We start from the raw sequence: 10,930 nt of genomic DNA, 5'->3' as shown, positions 1-10,930 counted from the left end.
TTAACTTTTAACCAACATCTTCCCTTCTATTCTAAAATTACAAAGCAAAATATTTGTTAAGAAGACTATTTTGAGAGTAAGAGACTCCTCTCCCTGGGGCAAGACAAGCATGTCATTAGAGAGCTAAGATGACATGATTCAAGGTGAGAAGACACCCACAATCACCTTTCCTCAGCCCTGGCAGGAGCCTTGAAAAATTGTCATTTTATTCTTCAACTTGCAACAAAATCCACCAGAATAAATGGCAGAAGTTAATATCACTTATGTCACTGAATTTATTCTCAAGGGAATTACAGACCGGCCAGAGCTTCAAGCCCCATGTTTTGTGGTGTTTTTAGTCATCTACGTGGTCACAGTGCTAGGTAACTTTGGATTGATAACTTTAATCAGAATTGATGTTCAGCTCCACACACCTATGTATTATTTCCTGAGTCACTTGGCCTTTGTTGACCTTTGTTACTCCTCAGCTATCACGCCAAAGATGATGATGAATTTTGTTGTGGAATACAATACTATTCCTTTCCACGCTTGCGCAGTACAACTGGGCTGTTTTCTCACCTTCATGATCACCGAGTGTTTCCTTTTAGCTTCCATGGCCTATGATCGCTATGTAGCCATCTGCAGACCCCTGCACTATTCCACACTGATGTCAAAAAGAGTCTGCACTCAATTGGTGGCAGTTCCATATGTATACAGCTTTCTGGTTGCCTTATTCCACACCATTATCACCTTCCGTCTAACTTACTGTGGCCCCAATGTCATTAATCATTTCTACTGTGATGACCTTCCCCTCTTGGCTCTGTCCTGCTCAGATACACACATGAAGGAAATTCTGATCTTTGCCTTTGCTGGTTTTGATATGATCTGTTCCTCTTCTATTGTCCTTACCTCTTACTTCTTTATCATTGCCGCCATCCTAAGGATCCGCTCTACCCAGGGACGACGCAAGGCCATTTCCACCTGCGGCTCGCACATGGTGGCTGTTACTGTTTTCTATGGCACACTCATCTTTATGTACCTGCAGCCCAAATCAAACCACTCCCTGGACACAGACAAAATGGCATCTGTATTTTACACAGTGGTGATCCCCATGTTGAACCCCCTCATCTACAGTCTAAGGAACAAAGAGGTGAAAGATGCCTCCAAAAAAGCCTTGGATAAAGGTTGTGAAACCTTAAAGACATTAAAATTAAGAAAGTAATAATAATAAATGCGTTAGTAAATACAAACAGGGAAAGAAATCAAGCTTTCTCCTGCTGATAACTCTTGCTATTCTTTCCCAATCAACTGAAAAGGTGACTGTTACTTTGACAGACCTTGACATTTTCTACAAGGATCTGGGCCAATCCTGGAAAATCAGTATGATTCTAAGAGTCCTGGTCAAGCCATTACAGCCTTTAGAGACCACTGACATTATGTTTAAATACAAACACAAAGACACTCACAAATACACACATGTGTATCCCAAGCAAAGGCAGCATCACAATTTTGTTAGAACTTGGAACTCTGGAACCAAGACTGCCTGCGTCTGCGTACTATTGCTCTCCTTTATTAGCTGTGCAACCTTGGACAATTGACCTGAACTCTGTGCGACTCTCTTTCCAATTCTGGAAAATAATAGGGCCCAACTGATTGGTTCATTTTGAAGACTAAACAAGTTAATTTTTTTTGAAATGCTTAAAACAATATCCAGTGATAATAAGTGTTAAGTAAATGTTTGTTATATATAATTAAATATTAATTCATTGAGTTCTCAAGAGCTTATTAGTCTTTAAGTAAGAAAGATAAAGCCTAGTTAGGTTTCTTCTACCTGCCAGGCACTTAATCAGGTAGTCCTGCTTAATATAATCAAACAGACCTAGAGATGTGTCAGGTTTCACCTCTGGGCCTCAATTATTTATAAATTGTCTAAGGTCACCTAACTAGGAATGTGAAAATTCCAACTGCAAATTCAAGTCTATCCGAATTTTGTTTTCCTAACGCTATGGGTGTTAAGAATAAAGGGTATTGGAATATAGATTACCTAGACTTAAATAATCATTATCAGATTTTAAAATATAATTTGAAGAACATGGTTTATAAGAAATGTGATCTTAAATGAATAAATTCAATGTGTTCGCATATTTGTTCAAATAGAAATAACTTTGTTATAATGTCATTTATCTGTGCCTGCTGTTTATTCAATCACCCTTATAGTTTTATGACATGAAATTAAAAAATCAGTGATTTGGTATGCTTTTATTTTGACATTTCAGAAAAAGTAATTGACGTAGCAATGTAACATTATTTTACCAATTTACCATTTTAGAAGGAAATTGTGATAGTTGCAGTCATTGTAGAATACAGTGTGAGATTTGCGATACAAGGCTGTGGCATTAGAGCACTCGCTTCCGTGATATACTGTAGGTTACAATCCAATGGCAGTATAGGTTAGTGCCTCCAACAACATGAAATCGTGGCTCTGGAAACAAAGAAGTTGTAGTAGGATTGGCTCTTATTATTATTAATACACTATTAGCCAATTTCTGAAATTGTGCCTCCTATCCTATAATATCAGGCTCTTCTTGATTATAGGCTTGGGGTTCCAGTGGGAAAATATTTCCACCAAAGTCTCAATTAGTGTTTTAATAAACTGGAATCTGCGAGTATTTTATGCCAGTGGACTAGTAGGCAAGGAAGGAGTCAGTATGCTGGCTCAGCTAATCAACTCTGGTTGACATAAGAAGTTGGTGCCAAAGCACAATGAAGCCAGGAAAAGTGTGTCTGGAACACAAGAATTCACAGGGCACCTTGACAACTTTCATGTCCAGTGATGATGTCACTGTCAATAGGCCACTGCAAAAACTAAATTGTCAAGGACAGAGTAGTTAGATTCTCAGTAACCATGTAGAATAAAATTTACATCACTCCACCCAGAAATAGTCAGTACAGCTAAAGTACTGGCTGAATCTGAAGAAAATCTAGACGAGGTAGTGCTTGAGTGAGCACATTAAACTGTTCGGCCAAGACAGTTTGAAAGTTTCTTACAAAACTATACATACTCTTACCATATGATCCAGCAATTGCGTTCCAAAGAGTTGAATACATATCCACACAACAATCTGCACATGAATGTTTATAGAAGTTTTATTGTTAATTGTCAACAGTTGGAAGCAACTAAGATGTTTTTCAGTAGGTAAATGAATAAATAACTGTGGTATATCCAGCCGATGGAATATTATTCAGCACAAAAAGGAAATGAGGCATCAAGCCATAAAAAGACTTGGAGGAAACTTAAATGCATGTTACAAAGTGAAAGAAAGGCTACATACTGTATGAATCCAACCCTATGACATTCTAGAAAAGGAGAAACCATGAAGACAATAAAAAAATTCAGTGATTGCCAAGAGTGGGGACAGCAAGGGAGAGATAAATAGATCTCAGAAGATTCTTAGGGCATTAAAAGTACTGTATAATGTTAAAATGATGGCTATAAATCATTATGCATTTGTTCAACCCCATAACATGTACACCAAGAGTTTACTCGAAGGTAAACTATGTGTGGCCTTTGGTGATTTTGATGTGTCAAGGTAGGTTCATTCATTGTAACAAATATACCGTGTTCTGGTAAATGATGTTGATAATGGGGAGGCTATGCCTGTGTGGCAGTTGGGGGTACATGGGAGATCTCTGTACCTCCCTCTCAATTTTGTTGCAAATCAAAACAGTTCTAAAAAATAGTCTTTAAAAAATGTTAAACCATATTAATAGGGACATTGCGAAGTAAAGAGTAAGGTCAATTACATGGCATTTTCAAATCAAAACCCTTCAATCAAGCACCTTGTTATCTTTTCCCCCAGTTCAAGTATGGAAGAAAATCTTACCTAATATTTGTAATATTATTTGCATAGTTCATGTCTCTCAAGACAACCTGAAATTCTCAATATCATAGTGAAATATGATAGTGTTATGATTTTTAAGGTGCTTTATTCTTCATGTCCATTGCTGAAACCGCTCATGGTCAAAGAGAATGAATGATATTTATTGTTTTTAGAATTCAACAATTAACCGCCTTGGTAAACAAACATTTATGAAATATCTACTATGCGTAATCAAAACCAGTAAAGTACCTATTTTCAAGGAAATAGAGATCAGGAAACTGAGCCCCAGAGGACAAAGGCTCTTAGTTACTGGCGCTGTACAAGCCTTGGTTTAAAATTTCCTAACTCCATTTTCAGCATTTCTTTAGTAACAGCATAATTCATTGTCGATTGCTAGAATATACCTTTTCAATTATTTTTTTCAAAGCATTTTTAACCTCCTGATTTCTCAAGCTGTAGATCAATGGGTTTACCATGGGAATCACCACTGCATAGAATACTGAGGCAAATTTGTCTTTATCTAGTGAGTGACTTGACTTGGGCTGTAGGTACATAAAACTGAGTGTCCCATAATACAGACTAATAGAAAACAGGTGAGAAGCACAGGTAGAAAAGGCTTTCTGTCTTCCTACAGCAGAATGGATCCTTAAGATGGCAAAGACAATGAACCCATAGGATATGAGAACAATGATGAGAGAACAGAAAACATTGAACCCAGCAATGACTAACAACATCAGCTCCTTGACATGGGTATCAGAACAGGCCAGAGCAATCAAGGGAACGTCATCACAGTAGAACTGGTTGACCACATTCGAGTCACAGAAAGACATGTGGAATGTAGCCATGGCCTGGATGAGTCCCACACTGAATCCATAAATGTAAGAGCTAGTGACCATTTGAACGCAGAGCCTCCGAGGCATGAGAACTACATAGAGTAAAGGGTTGCAGATGGCCACATACCGGTCATAGGCCATGACAGAGAGCATTAACAATTCCCAAACTGAAAACGTGATAAAGCAACATACTTGAGTGGCACATGCATAAAATGACATACTTTTAATTTTACGTAAAGAGTTCACAAGGGTATTTGGTGTGACGGTAGAGGTGCCATAAAAATCAACAAAAGCCAGATGACAGAGGAAAAAATACATGGGTGTGTGAAGCTGAGGACTGATTTGGATTAGCACAATCAAACCAAGATTACCCAAGGCAGTGACTAAATAAATCAGAAGGAATACACAGAAGAGAATGGTTTGAAGCTCTGGATTATCTGTGAGGCCCAAGAGGATGAACTCCGTGAATGCCGAGTGATTGCCTTTTGCCATGAAATAAACAATTCCACGATAAACTCTTCCACGGCCCTTGCTCTGAATAATCTTGAGTCTATAAAGTATAATCAATTAAATGTGAGATGATAGCCTGGCTTACCAGATGGTATGTTAAATTAAGTCAAAGCAAACTCCTGATAAGCACTCTGAGTTTTGTGTGGATTTTTCTTATGCTTTCAGTGCTAAAGGATTTGGTCCAGGCAGAAATTCCAAGAGAGAATATACACTAGGGAACTATAAAAGAAAATAGAGAGCACTTCAATTAAAATGTTATAATTAATACAATAGCAAAGTCTGTGTTGTAATTTTCTTTACATATAAAGGGCGAAAGGAACCTTAAGACTGTAAGTGATTTTGACAGCATATATAAAAATGATTTCTTAAGCTGCAAGTTTATCTCATAAAAAATTATCATGTCATCCTCTCATAAGAACCTTAAAAATTGCCAAAATCAGGTGTGGAAGATGTAAAGTAAAAGTCAGAATCAAAATATTAACACTACTTATCTTTAGACGTATTATTTGGTATAATTTTAAATTTTTCTTATTTTTGCTTATCTCCCTTCCTCCCCCCGCCCAACACACATATAATATTGATATTAAGGAAAAATAGGATTGTGAATTGTCTGGTTTTTGTCATTTGGCAAAATACACACCAGTGAATAATTTTCTAGATTGTAAAACAGCTGTAAATGATGAGGAGACATCATTTTAGTCTCTGTCATCAGGTATCTAAATGGTCCAAAGTGCATAACATTTGGATGGTGTTTAGTAGAACTAAATTCCATAAACGTTTCCATAAAGTGAACCTGGATTCTGATGCTTGAAAGCTAGTGGAATTGAAATCATCCCTCCTTTCCTAAGCAGAGCAGAGTGTAACTTGATTTTTCCTTATCACTACATTGTCTTGGGTAGCTGCATGAGCACCTTATAGATGGTCAGGACAGGTTAAACATAATAAAATATAAAAAAGCATCTCCCTACCTTCAATTTTGATTGACATCTCCTTGGAAACTTGATCATGGTTAATCTTTTATTTTTTCTCTTCCCTTTACCACTTTTCAAACCAACATAGAACAGCCATCTACCTCCAATTTCTTAAACCTCTTTATAACTTAACCAAAAATAATCCACCTTCCTTTCCTATTAAACCAAGAAATCCCTCACCAAGTTTACTGTCAACTGTCCTATTCCTCAATCCAACAAAGCCTCTTTTCCTTTGGCAGCTCTGTAGTATTGACCTCTATTGAATACAACTTTGGTTTCCAGCACAAAGCAGGCTGAGTTGATTTGTCCATTTTGATTCTCTACCTTGGAGGCTCTGCGTTTATTATCTATGCTTTACACATGTCCGTCAGGCTGTCAGCAAAACCCCCACAGTTTTCTTTGTACCCCTTCTCGTTCAGTGATCTTATCCAATCCTTCGTCCTCAGTAGGATCTACATGCTGATTAATACACAAATATACCTTTTTATTCCAGATTTATTTTCTCTGATCCAGCTACATCAAAATGCCTCCCAGAAACGACCACTTAGATATTCAAGGTGTTCATCAAAAGTATCACATACAGAAAAAAACACCTTGGTCCTGCACATAGGACCTAAGACTCAAGACCCGGAGTTTATATTTTCCATTTCAATGAAAAGTGTCATTATTCATTCAGTTTCCAAGTTGGGGACCAATTATGTTTTACTATGCTTTCCTGTTCCTCATGCCAATATTCAATTTGTCCCCAATTTCTAACAATTTTTTACTTTACATGCTTTTCAAATGTTCACTTTTATTATTTCCTTGATCCAATCACAATGACTTTTGGTTTTGTTTTGTTTTTTGCAACCGACACACACCTAACTTTTATTCTTACCTCCAGTCTTTCTACTTCTCTCTGTTCCTTGCATTTCCAAACTTCTTTTTTATTTAAATGTATTGGGGCGACAATGGTAAGTAAAATTACATAGGTTTACAGATGCAAGCTTCGTTCTTCTATTCTCCTGACGAATCCTTCAGTGTCTTCCCAATGTCCTTAAGATAAATTCCAATTTCTTTGACATAGCTGACCTAACTCTTGAAAATCTAGTTTCTCCATCTCAGACAGAGCAGGCTGGTCTCTGGTAGTATTCTTCACACAATCTTCATGTTGGAGATATTCCAAACTTACATAATTATTCAACTGTGAGCTAAAAATTGACACATTCTCTATTGACACATGCCCACAACTCTTTCTTCTGCCATCATTTCCTTTGCCTGACTTTCCTTCTACTTAGCTTTCTCTACTCTGTTAAATCACTTCCACTTGGAGCCTTTCATGACTTTTCAGGCCAGATTAAGTGCCCCTCCTGTATACTTTTTTGCATTCCCCTGATTCCTTTATCATAACACTAGCCAAACTATGTAGCAACAAACTGTTAACATATCTGTAACACATCTTAAACTTGAAACTTTATTTTTAAGCAATACATTTCTATTCTATACCCAATTTAATCACCTATCTCTAATAGTATCTAGTACAAAGAAGATGGTCAATAACTATATGTTAAATTATTAAGTGAATGAAAATTATATATATACATATATACACACATATACATATTAGACATTTCAACTCAACTAAGAATTAAAATAATCATGACTCTAACTAAATATTATTCTTAGTGTGTTAGCTAATACAATAAAAAAAGGAGGAAAAATATCATTATTTAAAAAGTATATGATATTGTATCTGAACTGGTAAGTTTAGTGGAAAGATATTAGGTTTGTTATGATTATGGTAAAGTCTTCTGTTACAAAGCTGTAATGAAAATGATACCATAATAAAAAAGTAACTTCAAAGAAATGTAAAAATATAGTTTTAAAATTTTCATTTCAAGTGATGACTTATTTTAAATTAAAAAATTATAACCTAGGGTTTAATTTAATATGAAACTTAGCAAAATATTGGCCTTATGTGTTCATACTGTTTGTGTTTAAGTCGACTAAATTCATAGTTTTACATTATTTCTTAGTGAAATAACATTGAAGAAAGAAGAATATTCTTACAAGTTAATTCAAATATGTAATGCATGATAGGGAACCTTGAATAAATCTAGTAAATAAATTTGCAAGAACCGTTAGGACATTTCTTAAAATAAAATGTAGTGGTCATTTATTTATCCTTACAAGTAGTAAGCCATACTATGAGCCATAGAACGTAAAACAAAGTGGAAATCAGTGGCATAACAGTGAGTATTTTATCAACCCACTTTCAAAGCAGGGGTTGCAGATTTATATCCTCTGCTGGTTTTCTGATTTCCATGATGTAAATATTCCCACCATATCTGAGTTCAAGCTACCAATCAGAAGTTACTAAACATGATGTTGAAAAGAGATATGCAGATATAGCTTCTGTAAGCTGGTATGACCTGCACTGGTGGTAGTTACACAAAAGCAGGTGGGTATTATCAGCAAAATAGGGTAAAATAATATTTAACAAAGGGCACACATTTATATGATTATACCATATGCTAGAGAAGCACTTAAAATCAATAAGGAGTCTCTCTACAAAACATATTTATATACTTATTAATTACAAAGAGAAAAATTTCACCTTGTTAAATATGAATGAAATGGCTAACAATAAGGTATCATTCAGAATGATCAAATTAAAAGAACGATAATACCCACTGTTGGTAAGAGTGTGAGAAAATAGATACAGCCTTAAACACCTAATAGAGGTGTAATTTGTCTTCATCTTTCTGGAAAGCAGTGGAATAGTAAGCGTCAAAATTGTTTAAAATAGTCCTGCCACTTGATACAATGATTTTAATGCTAGGCACTTAGCATTATGCTCTGTGATAGAACAGCTGTGGCACAGTGAAATGAACCAGCCCAACAAGACAGGAGGTTGTGAATTCCCTTGATTTAATGATACGCTTTCAGAATTTAAAATACAGTCTCAAAATCTGCTTCAAGAGCTTTGTGAGAAAATAGAGAGCCACTGAAATCTTCAGGTGGTGGGTAAATGTATTTAAAGAAAAGATGAGGAAAGAAACTTTTGAGAACTGTGGATCAGACTAGCCCTGTGTCTCTATGATCCATCAAAATATATAATAAAATCAAAGTGGACCCTGGCTTAAGAACTGTTTTAAGAAATATTTTTCTTTGAATATAATCTTCCCTCTCTGAGCATTAACAGCATCTTTCTAGTCTTTTGTCATTAAGCATTCAAATAGCCCTTAAACTTAAAAGAAATATTAAATGATATGAATGAGTCACAAACTCAAAGGCCTTTTCTGTGTAATGGAAAAGTATACAATTATCATTATATTTATTTGAACTATATGCATGAATATCTATATCTATCAATCTATCTCTATCACAGTTATCAGTTGTATACGGTAATCCTCATTTATAAATTGCTCCCTCAAGTTCATTAGTAGAGTTGGGACAAGAGCTCAGGTCTTTAGGCTCAAAGAAGGAAAGGAGATGATATGCAAGTGCCTACTATTTACTATTATCCTTTTTCATGTTATTTTATTGTGTAAAAGACTCCAAACTAAGTAACACTATCATTTACTTGACAAACTTGTGAGAGCCCATGCAGAGTACAAAGTCATTTTTAACTACACACATATGTTCTCTCACTAGGCTACATTGCTTGCTGGATTCATTGTGTTATAAGCTACAATGTAACCAACAGTGACCAACTTACCCAAGGTTTGCCCAGTATAACTGCGTATGATCCTTGTTATTGGCAAAATGGTCTATATGTTTCAATTATTTTGAGTATATTTGTGCCCTCTGGGATTCTATCCCTCAATTACGTTATTGTTGTTTTTCAAGATAAATGGAAAAAAATCTAATGATGTCTCACAGGCATTAAAAAAAACCAAAAAAACAATTCTCTTAAAGATGTAGTCTTTTGAGACTGAACCAGACTTCCAGGTCAGTAGAAAGTCATGTTAAATCAGTGGTATAATAAAGCTGGGATATAGTACTATTTCTTTAATAAAGACAAGTTGTTAAATATATAAATATAAAACAGTTTATATTGTCTTAATTTTTTCAAGAAATTAGTAAATCAGGAAAAAACATTTAGACTGTGCATCTTTGCTTTTCACGTAGGATATTGTTAAGGCAGTCAGATAGAATGCTTATTGTCATTAAGCATTCAAATAGCCCTTAAACTTAAAAGAAATATTAAATGATATGAAAGAGTCACATACTCAAAAGCCTTTTCTGTGTAATCGAAAAGTATACAATTATCATTATATTTATTTGAACTATATGCATGCATATCTATATCGATCAATCTATCTATATTACAGTTATCAGTTGTATATGGAATCCTCATTTATAAATTGCTCCCTCAAGTTCATTAGTAGAGTTGGGACAAGAACCTAGAACAGGGGATTTTGGGGGGTGGAGGGTCTGAACTTTAGTCCACGTTCTGCCTGTAACTAGTAATATATCTGTATAATGGTTTTTTATGCAATTCTTCATTTGAGAAATGGGAAAATTGGTATACATTCTTATGGACCAAAGATGAATTATTTTTAATACATTTTCCATTTTAAAAAATGAAAAAAGATGGGTGTAAATTCTTATGGTTACTTTTATAGCTGAAATCTCATTCTAAATGAACATCTTTAGAAAATTTCATTATACAGTGAACAAATATGAATATAACAGGATGACAGGGTCTGATAGTTTTTTAGAGGAAAAAAAATCAGACCATGAAGGAAAGTCCACTTTATTAGTAGTCACA

The 10,930-nt window shown here is 35.2% G+C and overlaps 2 protein-coding genes across 2 annotated transcripts; one reads left to right on the top strand and one right to left on the bottom strand.

The window, feature by feature from the left end:
* LOC109435463 (olfactory receptor 5AL1) lies at positions 1–5,185 on the bottom strand. Its single transcript, XM_019713398.2, has 2 exons — positions 4,265–5,185; positions 1–93 (listed from the first exon to the last, which is right to left on the bottom strand). The coding sequence occupies exons 1-2, from the start codon at positions 5,183–5,185 to the stop codon at positions 1–3; spliced, it is 1,014 nt and encodes a 337-aa protein (XP_019568957.2).
* Positions 242–1,201, top strand: OR8U3 (olfactory receptor family 8 subfamily U member 3). Its single transcript, XM_019713417.2, has one exon. It carries the CDS (start codon positions 242–244, stop codon positions 1,199–1,201), a length of 960 nt encoding a protein of 319 aa, XP_019568976.2.
* Positions 5,186–10,930: the final 5,745 nt, after the last annotated feature.

Source organism: Rhinolophus sinicus, linkage group LG06 (assembly GCF_036562045.2).
Source record: "Rhinolophus sinicus isolate RSC01 linkage group LG06, ASM3656204v1, whole genome shotgun sequence".
NCBI classification, from domain to species: Eukaryota; Metazoa; Chordata; class Mammalia; order Chiroptera; family Rhinolophidae; genus Rhinolophus; species Rhinolophus sinicus.
The sequence above is the reverse complement of the archived record's forward strand: the minus strand, read 5'-3'. Positions and strand labels throughout refer to the sequence as shown.